The sequence below is a fragment of the Hypomesus nipponensis genome, chromosome 23 (assembly GCF_054491055.1).
Source record: "Hypomesus nipponensis isolate SF chromosome 23, ASM5449105v1, whole genome shotgun sequence".
Taxonomy (NCBI): Eukaryota; Metazoa; Chordata; class Actinopteri; order Osmeriformes; family Osmeridae; genus Hypomesus; species Hypomesus nipponensis.
In genome coordinates, this window is record NC_140383.1 from 6,443,113 (window position 1) to 6,462,500 (window position 19,388).

Consider the following 19,388-nt stretch of genomic DNA (forward strand, 5'->3'; position numbering starts at 1 on the left):
CTTTTCTCCTCTCTCTGGGGAAAATAAGTCTGGGAGCAGAACAGAGGCACCCTCACTCATTACTGCTCCGTTTCCCTGGCGACAAAAGACAGTGTTTTTCATCTACTGTAGAGATAATAACGGACATTTCTCTTCTCCTCTCTCCTACTCTGTCATTCTGAAACTGAAATTTTCAGAAGAAATGATTTCGCTGGCATTAATAGAAACAAAAATGGTAAGATGAAGAAAAAGGGAATGGATAATGGTTCAGCCTCTGTAAAGAGTCCCCATCTCCCTCTGTATTTACACAGAAACAGCTCTGAGAGAGAACAAAAAAACTGAAAACCAGCCCACTGTAGATTCTTACCTTTTATTTTATTTATGAGCTGATCCCCCACACCCCCCCCTCTGTTCTCCTGTGGTCAGCAGGAGGAGCAGCCTCGCGGGGGCGTTTTCTCCGAGGACGGGAAGGAGCAGCTGATGTTCGAGGTGCCCCTCAACGACACGGGCTCGGCCGGGCTGGGCATCAGCCTGAAGGGCAACAAGTCCAGGGAGACGGGCGAGGACCTGGGCATCTTCATCAAGTCCATCATCCACGGAGGGGCTGCTTACAAGGTAGTGTGTCTGGGTGTGTGTGTGTTGCTGGGTGTGTGCGTGTTGCTGGGTGTGTGTACAAGTCTGCACAAATCCCAAATCAAACACTACCTCCGGAGTATACACTTATAATATTGTCCAGTCTGTAAAATATCATACACATGATCAGTGAATATACGAATATCCCAGAAATATCCCAGCCCATGCTGTTAAAATACAAAGCAGAGGGTTCATTCATAAACCCATTATGAGTCTGGCTCCTTATTAGCTTCGGAGATGGGGGCATGTCTTTTCACAATGTCCATCTATATTTATGTGACAGTTGTATAGGATGGACACAGGTGCTGCTGACCAATAGCAGCGCTCTCAGCTGTCCCAGACATGTGTCTCAGTTCCCTTGACCTTCGACCTCTGGTGCTTTAGTTCCCTTGACCCCCTAGGCCAGCCCTGACCTTGTCACTGACACACCAAAGTTCCATCAGCAGGGTGCATTGTGGGTCGACAGGAGTGAGGCCGTGGCTCCCCAGCCCTGAGGCTGTCTGACACACACACACACACACACACTGCCCTCATCTCTCAACTCCGTGCCTGACCTCTTGCTGACACACTCCTGAGTGCTTGGACTACATGATGTGTCCGCCATGCATGGTAGAGGGGAGAGGTGGGCCGGACCCCACTGCACAGTCCGGCAGAGCGTGTGGCTGTGGCTGCTCACTGGCTCACGGCTACTCCTTCACACACTTCCTGACGGTGATGAGGAGGAGGAGGATGATGAGGAGGAACAGGAGGCCTCCCTCCTGTCAGAAACCAGCCTCTTATCTGACCTACTTGTTTCCTTCCCAAACACGAGAGTCCTTCCTAAAACTCTCTATTAATTAATATCCCACCGCCCCAACAACCCCCCCCCCCCCCCCCCTCTTGTCCCTGTTCTCTGCTGCGTTCAGACTAATTAAAAACTGTAAAGACCCCTGCTAATTAGCTGGAGCTGTCCCCAGTCTGTGGGTGGGACGTGTCTCTCAGCTCAGTCCCAGCACTCTTCACACACAGACGTTCCCACACATACACACACACTCCCACAAACACACGCACACACACACGCCTACACACCGCAGATTAATTCGCAGTTCAGACACTGCAGAAGACTCTGAAGATGTTGTGAAGACCACACAAGATGCCTCCCTCCATCTCTGGGTAACCAGCTAACCTGGAGGAGCAGAGAACACAGAGAGGAAGCCTGAGCAGACCGGATCAGACACGCCGGCCGCTGCTGTTTAATAACAGCTCCTCTCTCCCCGCTAAGTGGACACATTGATCAGTGTGCGGAGCCTCTCTGATGCCGAGGGAGAGAGCGTTTCCGGGCTAACTGCTGTCCTTGCTGCGTGTCCTCATGCTATTTCACCTCTCTCTTTCATCTCTATGTTCAGTCACTTCTCTTCCCCCCCCCAGCATCTCCCTCCAGCAGTCTGGGCTAAATGTAGCTACAGCTCACGGCAGTGTATGGATCCGTCTGTCCCCTTTTGAGATGATGCAGGTTTGAAATGCAGTGTGGTTGTCTCACTCACTCACACATACACACACACACACACACACACACACACACACACACAAACAAACATACTCTTGCACATGCACACATTCACAGGTGAGAGATAAACATCTGCATGCTATTTACTTACAATATTATTTTGTGGCGGTGACCTTGACCTTTGTCCCCATCTCTGGCTCTAATGATGTCTCTGTGTGTGTGTGTGTGTGTGTGTGTGTGTGTGGGGGGGGGGGGGGGGGGGAGAGAGAGAGTGCAGGTCTACTCTCTGTAATATGATAATTAATATCCAGGGTTAAATGAGCTCCAGTGAGTCACTGGTGAATTTGTCATACGGGTTGTTATCTATCAGACTACACACACACATGCAGGTTCAAGCCCCTGTCCAGAAATGTCTACTGCTTGCCTAACCAGAGTCCCAGAAGGTCAGACAGAGCTCTACCAATCAGAGCTCTCTAGGTCAGACAGGGTCCTACCAATCAACGCTGTCCATTAGCAGAGTCAAGGGTCAGTCTAGGAGACAGGTGGTGTGTGCAGGGCTAGTCTTGTGGTGTGTGGCTGGCCAGGGCCAGGTTAGGGTACCAGGTTATTCCTGGGTGTCTGGACGGAGACGTCTGCTCTGCTGGGACTCCCACAGGTGTTTGTCTCCAGTAGCAGGGCAGGCTAATGTTAGCATGAGCACACAATGCCCTGTCTCCAGTAGCAGGGTAGGCTAATGTTAGCATGAGCACACAATGCTCTGTCTCCAGTAGCAGGGTAGGCTAATGTTAGCATGAGCACACAATGCTCTGTCTCCAGTAGCAGGGTAGGCTAATGTTAGCATGAGCACACAATGCCCTGTCTCCAGTAGCAGGGCAGGCTAATGTTAGCATGAGAACACAATGCCCTGTCTCCAGTAGCAGGGCAGGCTAATGTTAGCATGAGAACACAATGCCCTGTCTCCAGTAGCAGGGTAGGCACATGTTTTACTCCAGGAGTATACACTACCCTGTTGACGTGCTCACTGTGTCATGTCTATGTGACACACTGGCATCATACCAAGCTCTGATACTGTCCTTCTGTATTTACTTGCACGCCCACATCTGCTCATACACGGTGACTGTACTCTGGATTCAATGCTTTGATAACAAACAAAAAAAACATAGGCCAGGCTGTGTTTTGATACCAACAAGACACATTTTCACAAAAGTTTCACAGCTCTTACAGACGCTGAAAAGAAGTTCCAGAATGTGATTCCATCGTCAGTGTTGACGACAGGCTGCATGTGTCTGTCGACTGTCAGAGAGCTCCACATCAGCTCTCTGCTGCTCCACTGCTCCACACATGACACCTCGCTCTCATCTCCCACTTGAACCCTCTAATGCACCTAGCTACACACAGAGAAAAACACACATGGAAACATGCATGGATCGAACACACTGTGACATGCATGTAATCACAAGCTTACACTCTGTGTCTGTCTCTCTCTCTCTCTTTCTCTCTCGCTCTCTCTCTCTCTCTTTCTCTCTCTCTCTTATAGAGCCAGAGATAAGAGAGTGTGAGATCTGAAGGATGTAATTAATATTCATGCCTATCAACCCCAGAGCTTCTTTCTGACTGTGTAATATGCACGTCTGTTAATGTGTCACTAGTGGACCACAGACACACACACACACACACACACACACACACACAAACACACCCTGGAAGATGTTGAGCCTCTTACATGTAGGTAAGGTAACTTGCTGTATGCCAACTAACTGTAAATCTCCAACAGGTCTCTCTCTCTGTCAATAGTGGTGTACATTTAACCAGGCAAATGTGTGTGTGTGTGTGTGTGACAGGACGGGCGTCTGCGCGTCAACGACCAGCTGATCGCGGTGAACGGGGAGTCTCTGCTGGGCCGGTCCAACCACGAGGCCATGGAGACCCTGAGGAGGTCCATGTCCCACGAGGGCAACGCCAGGGGCATGATCCAGCTGGTGCTGCTGCGCTCCCTGCCACAGGTACACACACACACACGCGCGCGCAGTTCACACAAACTCACACACATACTCACACCAGGGCTGGTGGGCTCAGTGTTTTCAGAGGGTTCTACCTTCTCTGTGTCCACCTGAAAGGCCATTCACACACCTGGCGGAGATGCTGAGAGGATCTTCTTGACTGGGTCACACACACACACTCACACACTCACACACACACACACACACACACACTCACACACACACACACACTCACGCATGCACACAGGGGAGCCAGAGAGAGTGTGAGGTGTGCTCACTGTCACAATAGAGATTCTGGCCTGTTCAGCTATAAATGATAGTTCTTTTCTCACCGTGCACCGAACACCAGAGGAATATGTATTTCTCTTTTTTCCTACAGGGCAGTCAAGGCCAAAAGGATTGTGCTTGTGTGTGTGTGTGTGTGTGTGTGTGCGCTGAATAAGAGTGTTGAAAGATATGAATAAGCTGGGAGGTTATATCACTCTCCAGGCTGGTTCTTGGTGCAGCTGTATCGCCCACACAGGAATATTAACTACATGTGTTCAGTCTGCCTCACACACACACACACACAGCATGCGTACTCACAATGATATAACTGCATTGTTCAGGCAGAGCTGAATCACTGGGGTGATAGCGGGGACAGTCCTGCAGACTCCTCAGGCCATGCTGCCCCACCCCCCTCTTCCCCCCCTTCCCTGCCCCCCCAACCCCCCTTCAGGCCCACCACACACATTATCCCTCTCTCTCTCACCCCTCAATTTCTATCTCTCAAATTTTCAATCCCAACACAAGCCTCCATTGCTCAAAACTATCTTTTAATGATGCTGGACAATGGACCGTCACAGACCTAGAGAACCAGTCATTCACACACACACACACACACACACACACACACACACACACACTGTGCTGGGTATATTTATGGTTATAGCTACCCATAGTGCTGAGTGTGTGTGTGTGTGTCTGTGTGTGGAGGGGCGGGCTGTGAGATTGTCCTCATAAACAGGCCATCCATGTAGATGATGTTTTATGGTCTGTGTCCAGGAGGGGGTGTGTGTGTGTGTGTGTGGGGGGGGGGGGGTTATGGCCGCCTGTCCAGCCTCCCGTGAGCGCCCATCACCGCCTGTCTCTCCTCCCGCCTGTCTTCCTCTCCTCTCTCCTCTGCTTTCATCTCCTCATTCTCTCTCTCTCTCTCTCTCTCTCTCTCTCTCTCTCTCTCTCTCTCTCTCTCTCTCCCCCTCTTACCTCTATTTTTTCCCACTTTCTCTTTTCCTCGCTCTCCGTCTCCCTCTCCCTCCCCCTGTCTCCTATTTTCCCCACCGCCTAGGAGAATAATAAAACATATTTGTTCTTATGAGAGCCCCACATGCCCCTCCGCGCCGAGCCCGCCCCCCCCCCCGTCTCCCCCAGCCTCCCAGAGCTGCCTGGGAGCTGCTTGGAGAGAAGGTGGGCTGGTCTGACATCAATAGCCTGATGAACGCTGTTAGCGACATCAAAGAGCCGCGTTCGCGTTTCCACTGATTCTCTAAAACGGGTTGGAAAATGGCTGAAAGGAGACAGAGAGGGAGCGAGAAAGAGAGAGATCGAGAGAGATGAACAAAGAGATTGGCGGTTCCCTAAAAGCCCCGGTTGGCACAGATATGGAGGCTTTTAGCAGATCAGAGCGCCTCTCTTCTCCTCTCCTCTCTTCGCCTTGCCTCTCTTTTCCTCTCCTCTCAATCTGTCTATTCTGTAGTGAAATGCTCTCATCCCCCCCCATTCCAGATCTAATCAGAGTGCTGTCAGCAGTCTTCCCCAGCTACCAGCCAGCTAAATACCCCACTCCTAATCCCATTACTCCCCCAGACCCTGCTAATGAAATCTGGCTAGCTCACCCACCATAGCCAGGGTCTGTCTGCAGCCCCCCCCCCCCCCCCCCCCCAGCCCAGAGACAGCTCCTCAAGCCTGGGGAGTGTGTGTGTGGGTGGGTGGTGGTGGTGGTGGTGAGAGGGGACCTACCAGGGTGCTTTGTTTTAAGCAGCAGGTTTATAAATCCCCCTATTGTCATGTGATTAAGATGGTGTGATGTGGCCCTGCAGCCTGGCGGTGACACACGCTGACTGTCACCGTCACACTGACAAACAGAGAGGACTCTGGGACGGAGCCCCGCGGGCCGTGGGAAACCACACGGCTTCTCTCTCATCTCCTCTTTGCTCTCCCGCGTGCGCTCTTGTCTTCCTCCTTTTCACTGTCTCTCTCTCTCCATCCATCCTCTGCCTTTGTTCCTGCCCCTGTCTCTTCGGCTAGCTGTGAAGGGAATTCAAATGCTTCAGCGTATCGGAATCTTCAATTACAGCTTCTCACCGGGTAACTGTGTCCTGAGTCTCTGTCCTATCACCAGTTTTTGGGACGGAGGGAGTGAGGGGTGGAGAGGAGGAGACATGGGGGAAGGAGGATAAAAGAGGAAAGGAGCACCGCTTTTCTGGGGGAGAAATGTTACAGGGGAGGAGAATGTTTTGGGCATGAGAGCGAACCAGGAAGGAAGTAAGACAATATGATCTAATCATCTAGCCATCTCCCAACACCCTCTTAGCTGTCCAGCTTCGAGTCTCCATTGTGACAGTTTTGTCTGGTAAACAGGAGAGATGAGGGGACACACAATGTAGTTTCCTGACCCTCTTCCACCGTCCGTCACCACCTGATGGATGGTGTCGTGACACGTTCCGCTCCCCTCCTGCATCGGCTGGCCCAGGAAGCCAGGAGGAGGTGTCGACAGGTGACACACTTGTGTTCCCGCTAACGAAGTGTCTGGAGAAGAGAACGAGGGGAGAGAGAGAGAGAGATACAGAGAGACAGAGAGACAGAGACTAGTGGAGTCAGCCCAGGCCTGTTGAGGAGGAAGAGGTATATCTGGGAATCAGGCAGGATGTATAACGACAAGGATGTCAGGGCTGTGGTTGTGTTGATGGTGTGAGGTTCGGTACTGAAGCACTGCCAGGAAAGTTGCTGTGGTAGAGAGTATGGGCAGCCCTGGTGTGTGTGTGTGTGTGTTTTCTTTCTGCCAGGTTTCATCCCCAGCTCCCATACTGTAGCGATTCTCACTGTCCTGGCCTTCATCATTCTGGTACATACTACAACAGATATGTTGCTGCCGCAGCAGAAATCTTGATGTGCGTGCACACACACGCTCACACACACACACACACCTCCTTTGATGTGCACCTCCTTTAAAAACATTCTCCACCCCCCGCTCCTGTGATATCCTGTTCATTTCCACTGATGCCCCCTCCTCCTCCTCTGGCTCGTAGGCCCCTTAGTGTGATTGCGGCAGCAGAGCTGTGCTGTTTGAAGGGAAACAGACAAATGGAGGAGTTGGCTGGCTGGGGAATCCTCATTGATCCTCCTGTAATCTCATTTAGGCCCCGTCACTGTCTCTCTCTCTCAGCTCTCCTCTTCTTTCTCTTTCTTCCATCCCTCCTCTCTTCTCCTGGCAGCCGGGAGCATCCTAAGCTGTTCCACTAGCCCCCCTCCTCTCTGTAAGTCTATCTAAGGCTGTTCCACTAGCCCCCCTCCTCTCTGTAAGTCTATCTAAGGCTGTTCCACTAGCCCCCCTCCTCTCTGTAAGTCTATATAAGGCTGTTCCACTAGCCCCCCTCCTCTCTGTAAGTCTATCTAAGGCTGTTCCACTACCCCCCCCCCCCTCTCTGTAAGTCTATCTAAGGCTGTTCCACTAGCCCCCCTCCTCTCTGTAAGTCTATATAAGGCTGTTCCACTATCATCCCCTCCTCTCTGTAAGTCTATATAAGGCTGTTCCACTAGCCCCCCTCCTCTCTGTAAGTCTATATAAGGCTGTTCCACTAGCCCCCCTCCTCTCTGTAAGTCTATCTAAGGCTGTTCCACTAGCCCCCCTCCTCTCTGTAAGTCTATCTAAGGCTGTTCTACTAGCCCCCCTCCTCTCTGTAAGTCTATCTAAGGCTGTTCCACTACCCCCCCCCACTCTCTGTAAGTCTATCTAAGGCTGTTCCACTAGCCCCCCTCCTCTCTGTAAGTCTATATAAGGCTGTTCCACTATCATCCCCTCCTCTCTGTAAGTCTATATAAGGCTGTTCCACTAGCCCCCCTCCTCTCTGTAAGTCTATATAAGGCTGTTCCACTAGCCCCCCTCCTCTCTGTAAGTCTATCTAAGGCTGTTCCACTATCATCCCCTTCTTCCTGTTAGTCGCCCTAGTCGCCCCTACCCATCCCACCCAGCACAGTCGCGTGCACCCTCACTCTCTCCTCTGCTGGTGCGACTTCATGGCCGTTCCACACATCCCTCCACCCCTCCCCTCAGACTCCAGTGCCAGTTCAGTAAACCCTCCCCCTCCCCTGCTGGAGCTCCCTATATCCCCAGCCCCCCTTGCCAACATGGCCCCCTCGCCAACATTGAGCTGGGAAAGAGAGAGGCTGTCTGTGAAGTGAGCTGTTGGAAAGTGTTTTAATGTCTTTACAGCTCTATTGGCCCTGATCTGAGTGAACATTTAATCATGATGTTGTTTTCATTGAGCCCCACTGCATCGCTGTCACTGTGAATTAGATGTTTCTGCTTCAGTCTGCGTGCTGGCTTTTACTGTCGACACATAAAACACCATGTTTCCAAGAAAACAGGATTCCTTAATGCACATTCATACCTCTCTCTCTCTGTGTGTGTGTGTGTGTGTCCGCGTCCCTGCGTGTGTGTGTGTGCGCTGTGTGAACAGCTCATTAGAACGCAGCTCCGTGTCTTGCCTGGCTGCTAGACCACCACTGGTGGCCATGCCCATATCTCTCAGTGTCATCTGGTCCTGAGGCCGGATCAGCCATGAATTACCTCACTCTCCCCTTGAGCTGCTCACAGGAAATCACTAAATCTCCCTGATTGGCTCCAATCCCTCACACAGTCCCGACAGCCGGACTGATCTACATAATGAAGAAGACTCTTTATGACCACTAGCCCTCTTTCTGTTTTACTCGATCTGTCCATCTTTCTCTTGTTTTCTTCCCATCTCTCTCTTGTTTGTTCTCCCTTCAATAACTCACTCACTCTCCTCTGTTTCCACTGCCTCTCCTCTTTTCCCTCCTCTGTGTCTTCTCTCCTTCCCCCCTCTCTCTCCTCATCCCTCTTCTCTTCCTCCCTTTCTCCTTCTCTCTGTACTTCCCCCTCTCTCTCCCCACCTCTCCACTCTACCCTTCTCTGTTTGTCTCATTCTCTCTCTCTCTCTCTGAACACTACAGTAAACCCTGTGACCATGGCAACACAATCACAGTCACATTTGCGCAAGCAAATTGGCATTCAAGTTATAATTGTTAGTTTTGATATGATATTGTGTGATTTGATATATTTTTATATTGGCTTATTACTCCATTATGGTTAGAAAATGTTTGTCCTATTTCTAATTTCTTAATTTGTTTCTCTCTCTCTTCAACAGGAATACCATGTGTCACCCAATCGGTCGTTTGACGGCTCTTTTATCCACCAAGGATTGGTCAGCCCAGTTAATAGTTCCGCCCAACTCCCAATGGTGACCAATAGCTTCTACGAGAGATCTACTTGTGAGTTGGAGTGCCGTAGAGAAATGTTGCTGCCAGTATTATTGGCACCTTTTCTCTCTATATATTTCTCTCTGTCTCTCTGTACTCTCTCTTTTTCTCTCTCTCTCTGTCTTTCTCTACTTTCTCTTTGTCTCTCTCTCTGTCTCTCTCTGTCTCCCTCTCTCTCTGTCTGTCTCTCTCTCTTTGTCCTCTCTCTTTGTCCTCTATGTCTCTCTCTGTCTCTCTCTCTCTCTCTCTGTCTCTCTTTCTGTCTCTCTCTACCTCTCTCTGTCTCTCTATCTCTCTCTGTCTCTGTCTCTTTCTCCCCCCCCCCCTCTCTGTTTCCCCCAGAGTCAGCAGTGATCTATTCCTGGAGATTCAGACTCATACACTCTATATCACCTCACCTCACATCCATCTCACACTCAAAACCGCAAATCCTCTTTTCCTCCTACCTGTTCACTCACACTTTTGCTCGCAGTACAGGTTTGTGTGTGTGTGTGTGTGTGTGTGTTTGAGTGTGTGTGCGCGCATAATATTCACGTTACCTTTGTGGCAGCGTCTGTAGCAAGGCCGCTCTGCTTTTAAACAGCTATTTTGGAAATGTTTGCTATTATTCATTTGTGGATAAACAGCTATGACCTTGAAACCCTCCGTCAAAGGGATAGACGATGGGAAGGAGAGAGGGAAGGAAGGATACTTTCTGGGCTGCATTAACCCAGGACTCGTTAACACAGAGTATAATCAAGTCTTTCATTTGCACAAGATGCTCTCCCAGAGAGCGGTACTGGGAAGTTCACATTAAAACTATAAAGAATATTTTAACACGGATGTTTGTGTGTGTGTGTTTGCAGAAGAATAAATTCCAGTTAATGAATCTTTCCATATGTATGTATGCTGATGTTTGTGTGTGTGTCTGCTTCTAGGGCTTTCTCTGCCTCCCCTGAGAGCTTTAATTGCCAAACCTGGCAACCAAAAAAGTGGTCTCTAACATAAACTCACTCTTCTGAACCACCATCTCTTTGTTCACTAAGTGCTGTGTCCTTGGTAACCAAGATGTATTTAACACGATAACATGTTCTTCAGAGCTTCTGTGGGGCTTGCTGAAGGTCGGGTCAAACACAATGTGTGTGTGGGTGTGTGTGGGTGTGGGTGAGGCAGAGCTGCTAGCTAGCCTAGAGCTCCAGTGTTTGGGCGAGTCCTCTATGTAGTATATGGAAGCGCAGCAACACATCTATCTTGGGAAGAACCCCCTAGACTCAGAAAGACCCTCATAACCAGAACTCTGCCTAAACAAATCATCCTGATGCGTCGTAATACCAGAGATAAGAGGACTCTTAACCTCGGATGGGATTGCTTTGCGATTGGCTGGCGGTCGGGGGTGACCAGGGATTGGCTGGTACAGGTGGTGAGGATAAATACGTCTCCTCCACCGTACAGTGTATTGATCCATCATCTAAACTGGAGATGTCTTATTTCTACTGGTTCCGGAAGATACCGGGGGTGTGTGTGTGTGTGTGTGTGTGTGTTTGCTCCGTGAGAGAGACGGAGAGAGAGAGGAGGAGAGAGAGATCAGCAGACATCAGCGGAGGAGAGGCAGAGGGGAGTAGGCACTTTGTTTCGCTCTTCCCGCCATCAGTTTATCTTCAGTGGGAAAGTTGTCTTCAGGAGATGATGGAGGAGAGGCGCTCTGTTTGTAATGCATCACACACGCACCCCCGCCCGCGCACACACATCCTATGAGCTATGCAGTAATAATAGGAGGCAGCTAGGCAGGCTAGGCTGGGGTTATGAGGAATGATGAGAGTGTGTGTGTCTGTGTGTGTGTCTGTGTGTGTGTGTGTGTGTGTGTGTGTGTGTGTATGTATACGTGGACGCTGATCTCTGTGATGTATCAGTTTGTCAGCAGGGATTTCTTCTCCTACTGTGGCTCAACACAAACCCTCCATCAAACAGACAGAACGCCATATCCCTTCCTTCTATCACACACACACACACACACACACACACACACATCACACACACTCCAAAACATTACACCTACACGCATCTGCCACAAGTTGCCGTGAGCCTCAGCCAACCACAGCACAGTAGCACCCTCAGGGGAGGAGTTTTCTCGGAGACACTCGATTGGCTAGCCGGAAAAGTCCAGAGCCAGTGACAGCCAATGAGACTCAGTGCTGCACAGCTAAGCAGGCTGATGCTAATGCAGTGTAATGCTAAACACACACACCATCCATCTCTCCCCCAACCGCCTGCTCTCTCCATTTGTCTCCACGGCTGCTCTCTCTAAACACACTGTTTGTTTCCGGGCGGCGTTGTTAGCCAACACACTAATCTACTCCAAACTCAGCACACACACCACTGATCAACGCAAGCAACCGACACACACGCATGCACAAACTCTTCGGCACACACACTCCAAACGTGTGTGCGCAAAACACACACACACGCGCACACAAGCAAACTTTACATTAGCGTCCATACATTAGCATACACAAAATCCTCCCAGTCATCGCGCTGTCTTGTCACCCCCAGTGTCCAATGGGAGCTACGGCCACATGGAGGAAGAGGAGGAAGAGGAGGAGCTTCCCCCGAGGCCTGGTCCTGGCCACAGCCCCCCCAGACCGGACCAGCACCAGCAGGCCCAGCCTCAGTACCACCACGTCAAGTCCTCCAAGAGCATGGATATGGGTAAGACACACACACACACACACACGCATAGATACGTAGACGCGCGGGGCATGCACACATGCACAAACACACACATACACACAAACACAAACGCGGTCATTTATCCTTGCTGGTGAAAGCAGGCCGTCCCAGCCTTGGTGTTGTCCCAGGAGAGTGGGATCCAGCCGTCTGCCTGTGCCAGCCTGCCATCTCCTGCTGCTATTAAACGGCTAGCGACGGCCCTGAGTGCACGTTAAGAGGCAGATCAATGGCCCTCTTAGGCCAAACACGATTAATCTGTGTTTTACCTCCAAATATCATCCCTCCAATCTAATAACGCCAGCCTATCAGATGCAGCCCTGGGCTCTCAGACAGACGGCGTAAACGAGCACAGCTCACGGGACCTCATCTGAACACATAATGGGAATGTTTTTGTGGATTTTTATAGTCAGGCCGATTGGATGACTTTTCCCCGTATGAGCAAGGGGAAGGCGGGGGGGGGGGGGGGGGGGGCGAGTGGGGGGCATGGGGGTGCGGATGGACAGGCGGGCAGACAGACACTCAGCCAGTTGGCCAGTCGGCCAGCCAGCCAGTCAGTTCCAGACACGGTTTGATCCCACCTAAGAACCAGAAGTCATTTGGTGGGCTTGTCCTGGTGGGCTGCAGTTTGTTGGAGATGAGGAGGAGGCTGGCAGATTAATAATACATATCTAGCTAAAAAAAAAATCCCACTTTTAGTTCATGAATAATAGAGACTTTGGATTGTATTTTAATTGAAAGTGGGAGACGGCTTCTGTTCACCTTGGCATGGAGAGAGAGAGAGAGAGAGGGTGACAGAGAGAGAGAGAGAGGGAAGGAGGGAGAGAGGGAGGGAGAGAAGGAGAGAGGGAGGGAGAGAGGGAGGGAGAGAGAGGGAGAAAGCGTAGAAGTATAGAGAGAGTGACTTATACTCAGGTGTGATTCCTTCTAGTCTTCTGAGACAGAGATGATATATGCAAATGACATGAAGAGAGGGAGGGAGAGAGAGGGGGGGGGAGGGAAAGAGGGAACGAGAGAATAGAGTGAGACTGGTGGGAGGTGGGAGGGAGAGAGTGTTAGAGATGAACCCCTAGCGCTTGAGTTCCTGTAGCCTTGCCAACGTGAGCCATGTCCTGGCAGAGGCAGACATGGAGACCTCGGCCAGAGGAGTGACACACGCAGCCCTATAGGAAGACATGGGAGAGAGGAGTGACACACGCAGCCCTATAGGAAGACATGGGAGAGAGGAGTGACACACGCAGCCCTATAGGAAGACATGGGAGAGAGGAGTGACACACGCAGCCCTATAGGAAGACATGGGAGAGAGGTGACATATGGAGCTCTAGGTATGGAAGGGGCGAGAGATGGGTGAGAGAGAGTAGGGATATGTGTTAGGAGGGGAGAGAGGTGATGAGTGTGTGTGCGTGTGGCCGCTGGGCCGTGGGCAGCTAGTAGGGGGAGGAGCCTGAGTGAAATAGAGATGAGACGCTCTCGGCTCTGAGAAGTCATTTTCCTTTATAGCTGCCATGGCTCCGATCGCCCTCAAAATTGAATGCACACCATAAAAACGGAAGACTGCGGTACATTTCCACATATTAACCAAGTATGACCCTATTATCGCTTTTTTTTTTAATAAAAAAAAATGATCTTCCTTCAGACAGAGAGAGGGAGGGATAAAGATGGAAAGACAGAAATAAAGAGGGAGAGACAGGGAGGGAGAGAGACAGGGAGGGAGGGAGACAGGGAGACAAGGAGATGAGGGAGACTAGGAGGGAGACAAGGAGGGAGGGAGGGAGACGAGGAGACAAGGAGACAGGGAGGGAGGGAGACAAGGAGGGAGACAAGGAGGGAGACAGGGAGGGAGGGAGGGAGGGAGGGAGGGAGGGAGGGAGGGAGGGAGGGAGGGAGGGAGGGAGGGAGGGAGGGAGGGAGGGAGGGAGGGAGGGAGGGAGGGAGGGAGGGAGGGAGGGAGGGAGGGAGGGAGGGAGGGAGGGAGGGAGGGAGGGAGGGAGGGAGGGAGGGAGGGATGGGTGTGGATGGATGTTTCACTCTGTTAAAACACTACATGCAGCAGAATTTCAATTGCACTTCATTAGGTTTCCATATTTGATTTCTTTCTACTGCATGTGCTCGCTCGCGCATGCAAAGCACCAGCAAGCATACACACACATACACACATACACACACACGTACACACACGGCTGATGCTTTTTTATTACCCAGGTTTCCTCTTTACTTCTCCAATACTCCACCCCTTCATCCCCCCCCCTCTCCTTTTTTTCTTCTTTTCTGTCGTTCTCCCTGCTCTCACATCCTATAGAATGAGAGCATGGCACCCCACTGTCTGCTCTGCTCTGTGATGTCACTTCCTAGTGACATCACAACCCCCCCCCCCAAAGCCAGCCTACAGTAGCTGCAGAATGCAACACACATACATACACCCATAGCCCAGAGCCCACCTGTTACCCTAGTGTATTCTCTGTTATCCACATAGTCATTTCTATTCATACCAACACACCTGTCCCACGCAGGGCAGGAAGCTGGAGATGAGCTTGTCAGTTAAGGCCCTGGTGCCCTCATCATAATCTGCTTCTATCCTCCTCTACTTCCTCATTCTGAATTACATTTACACTACATTTAGTCATTTAGCGGACGCTCTTATCCACAGCGACTTACAGTAAGTACAGGGACAATCCCCCGAAGCAAGTAGGTTGAAGTGCCTTGCCCAAGGACACAAAGTCATTTGGCACAGCCGGGAATCGAACTGGCAACCTTCTGATTAGTAGCCCATTTCCCTGACCGCTCAGCCATCTGACTCTTAATATCCCGCTTCTCCGTCCAGCCCTCCTGAATGGTCTCCAGTAATAATCTACGCATTGCTGAGTGGAGTTGATTGATACAATGTCCTTCCGAGTCAGGAAGATGGTGTGTGTGTATGTGTGTGTGTGTGTGTATCCATGCACTGAACGGTTCGTTGTTTGTCATTGTCCTCTCGCTTAGTTTGTTGTGCTCGTCCAAAATCCATTTTGTATGACTGCTTGATTTATTTATTTATTCTTTTGCCTGCTTCTTTGCTTTTTTTTCTCCTCTTCTATTCTGGAAAAATTGACCCCATAAAAAATTTAAGGTATTATTTAAAAGACTGGGATGTAATGAAAACCTATTATTGTAGCTTGTGGTGCTATTCCTCAGGCTGGCAGCCTCCCCTGTAAATCCTGTTTCTCTGGATTAAACTCTCTCTCCTTTGCTCTCCTTCGCTCTCTCCTTCTCTCTCCTTCGCTCTTTCATTCTCTCTCTCCTTCGCTCTCTCTTTCTCACTCTCCCTCTCTGACTCCCCCCTCCTTTTCTCAGCTTCTCTTCTTTCTCCTGTTGCCACAGACCAACAGTGTATGGATTTATCCCATTAGCTCCAGAGCCTATGGCTTCCTATAGGCCAGCCTAGCCTCATATGGCTTCTCACAGAGGGGAGTCTACACCCTGTTCACACAGAGGGAATGTTGTTATAATTCTGCAATTTCATACCAGTATCAGAAAGCCCCCATAACAAAGGCTACACATCCTTGCTGCTGCAGTTTTTTCTTTCTTTCTGTGAAAAGGCCTGTGATTGGCTGTCTGAGTAGCTGACTGGCTGGCTGACTGGCTGACTAGCGGGCTGACTTCATGATTGGCTGTCTGGCTGGTTTTTCTACTTGTGTGAAATGATCCCCCAGTTTTATGAGAGCCTGTTCTACTGTACAGTCCCAGGTCCCCTCTGCCTCATGCTCTATCAACGTGGCACTGCATGCTGTGGTGCTGATGTAGGCACTCTGGCTGGCTGTCTGGCTGGCTGTCTTGCTGTCTGGCTGGCCGCAGACGTATGCTGCTAAACATACACAGACCTGACTACAGCAACTAAATACCCCTGTAATGAGAACCAAGCCTAGCAAGTGTGTGCACGTGTGTGTGTGTGTGTGTGTGTACCGTGCGTATGCGTGTGTGCATACATGCGTGCATGTGTGTGTGTGCACAGATTTCAACTGGAATTAAATATGTTCCGCGTTATAGCAGCCTGAGCTGTGGTCAACATGGAGAGAAGGGGAATTCAGTGGCACGAAAATTGACTTAACGCCACTTTGGGAGGGGAAAAAAAGAAGCATTTGGAACCGAAGTGTGTGCTGGGAAAATAAATGTGTTACTCTGCAGTGCACATGCCAGCTGCCAAACTGAAGACTTCATCCCCCATCTCTCATATTAAGGCTTAACTGCCTAACATGTTGGGGACTTTTTAGGGGGAGCCACTTAGACTGCTCAGATTCTCTATATTCTTACACATAGGAACTTGGAGGGAAGAGTTTATTTTCTCCTCTAATAGTGTTCTTTCCCAACCAAGAGAACTAAGATGGAAAAGATGACTGACCCAGAAAGTGTGTCTGTGTGTGTGTCTGTGTGTGTGTGTGTGTGTGTGTGTGTGTGTGTGTGCGACTCAGCACCTCATTGTTTCTCTCCCACTCTCTACAGCACATCTCTGTACAGGTGGCAACATTCACTCTTTAACACACACTGACACAAATAAACACACACACACACACACACACACACAATCTTCAGCCTCTTAGACAGCCATGTGTTTGTGATTAGGGTCGGTTAAAAGCTAACCTTTGTTTCTGCTGTATGGTGCCTTTCTTGAGTGCCGGTCTCTCTGAATGCCTGTTCTCTTTAACTGCCTGTATCTCTGACTGTCTGTATCTCTGAATGCCTGTTCTCTTTAACTGCCTGTATCTCTGACTGTCTGTATCTCTGACTGCCTGTTCTCTTTAACTGCCTGTATCTCTGACTGTCTGTATCTCTGACTGCCTGTTTCTCTGACTGCCTGTAATTCTGGGAGCATCTCTCTGTCTGCCTGTCTCTCTGACTGCCTGTCTTTCGGAAAAGCTTCTCTCTGAATGCTTTTCTCTGTTTGTCTTCCAGTGGCAGATGAAAGCAATGTGGCATCTCTGGCAGAGCACAAGTCAGGTAAGCAATGCTCTCTTTTCCAATCTCTGTGTCTCTCTCACACACACTCACACACACCACTGTGCCCTTTCATAATAAGAGTATAGACTGTAGCAGTGGGGGTTTCCAATATGAGAGAACTCTCCGGAAGGCCTCAGGCCTCTGTCACACACAGCAGCTACAACGCTCTCTGTCACAGGAACCTGAAACCTGCCCTGGGACTCATGGGGCTCTGTCGTGTGTGTGTGTGTGTTTGAGTTGTGTATCCCCGAATGCAGGTTAAAGGATGGGAGGCTAATACAGTTAATACAGCAATCCATACTGCCTTGCGTTTTACTGATGTACACTCTAATGGTTATTGACAGGAAGGGGGTGCTGGGTGGGGGCGGGGGGGGGGGGGGGGGGCGGTGGGGGGCTGCTGACAAGGGGGTTTCTGGTCCAGCCTGCCTGTGTGGGTGTGTTACCTCCATCTTGTGTAGTCCTGTTCCTTCCTACCTCCTCTACCCTCCAGTATACAAGCCCCCACTGTCCTGCCTGGGGCTCTGCTCTAGACAACAAGTTTATCAACTCCTCACCCTGTCTGAGTGTATGTGAGTGTGTGTGTGTTTGTGTTTGTCTGTCTTGCTGTATGAGCGTGTGTTACCCTTTGGTTTGTCCTTGCAGGTCTATTTGGGAGATAAACAGGAAGAGAGAAGGATTAGCAGATAGATTGGCATGTGTTCTCCTTGGCCATTGTTACTGCTGTTGTTACGACTGCTGTTCTCATTACGAAGGATTAATGGGTCTGTCTGTGTGAGTGTGTGTGTGTGTGTGTGTGTGTGTTTTTGTTTGTGTGTCTGTGTATGTGTGTGTACCACTTAGTCCACTACTCTAACCCTTACTAAATCCTCTCCCCTTCTCTTCCCCTTTCTCCTCTCTTCCCCTTTCTCCTCTCTTTCCCTTCTCCTCTCTTCCCCTCTCCTCTCTTCCCCTATCCTCTCTTCCTCCTCTCTTCCCCTCTCCTCTCCCTCCCCTCTCTCCTCTCTTCCCCTCTCCTCTCCTCTCTTCCCTTCTCCTCCCCTCTCCTCTCTTCCCCTCTCCTCTCTTCCCCTCTCCCTCTCCTCCCCTCTCTTCCCGTCTCCTCTCCTCTCTTCCCCTCTCCTCTCCTCCCCTCTCTTCCCGTCTCCTCTCCTCTCTTCCCCTTTCTCCTTCTCTTCTCTCCATCTTTCCGCTCCTCTCCACTCCTCTGTTGGACCGGGAGGCATAGATCCCTGGAACACTGCATCATGGGAATATATTTTGCTGACAAGAATAAACTGGCAGTTAGACCCTCCAACACATACACCCTCAAAAAGTCAACCATACACACACTCACACACACCCACACCCACCAAAACCACAACTCAACCACAACTACCTTCACCAAACTCCAACATGAGCCAACTATGTGCCCTCATTTAGAGAGATCAGGGCTTGATAGGGGTACGTGTGTGTGTGTGTGTGTGTGTGTGTGTGTGTGTGTGTGTGCATGCCTACTGCCGCAGAGTGTGTGTGTGTGTGTGTGTGTGTGTGTGTGTGTGTGTGTGTGTGTGTGTGTGTGTGTGTGTGTGAGTATAGACATACCAAACTTCTGTGGTGAAACATTTGGAGCAGGGAAATGATTACAATTGTAAATCCCTGCAATTTGATATCAAACATACGGACTTGAGCACTACCAAGGTCAACAGGAATGTTCCCCCACAAAGAGAAGATATTCCAAGATGTCTTATTCAGCTGAGAGCCACCTTTCATTCGTTGCCTATCCGTTATTCATATGTGTGCAGTTTGCAAAACATGCATTTGCAAAGTTGGTAAAGTTTGTCTCCTAGCATATGGCCCAGCCGTCTGAGTGTGTGTTGGGGTGAGCAGATGTTGAAGAGCCCTGCCAGCAGAGTGGCTGGAGAGCCAGACTCTTGATCCTAGAACAGACTCACAAAGGGGTTCAGCCGGGCCGGGCTGGGCTAGTCTGGCCCGTGGTCTCTCTTTCACCAACACACCCACCCACACACACACTCTACTTTCCACCTTGGGATGTCAGTGAAAGAAGAGGGTGAAGAGCGAGGGAGAGTGAGTGAGGGAGG

General features: G+C 50.3%; 1 protein-coding gene across 6 annotated transcripts in view; it reads left to right on the forward strand.

Annotated features, from left to right (window-relative positions):
- pard3bb (par-3 family cell polarity regulator beta b) overlaps positions 1–19,388 on the forward strand; it is a 148,667-nt gene that overhangs the window by 68,390 nt on the left and 60,889 nt on the right. For 4 of the 6 annotated variants that reach the window (XM_084688631.1, XM_084688634.1, XM_084688632.1 and 1 more), the window contains 5 exons: positions 406–594; positions 3,940–4,101; positions 9,525–9,648; positions 12,166–12,321; positions 17,266–17,310. In XM_084688631.1, the coding sequence (XP_084544757.1) occupies positions 406–594; positions 3,940–4,101; positions 9,525–9,648; positions 12,166–12,321; positions 17,266–17,310 (676 nt within the window). The remainder of the gene's footprint in view (positions 1–405; positions 595–3,939; positions 4,102–9,524; positions 9,649–12,165; positions 12,322–17,265; positions 17,311–19,388) is intronic. The other 2 variants (XM_084688633.1, XM_084688635.1) reach the window with 2 other exon arrangements.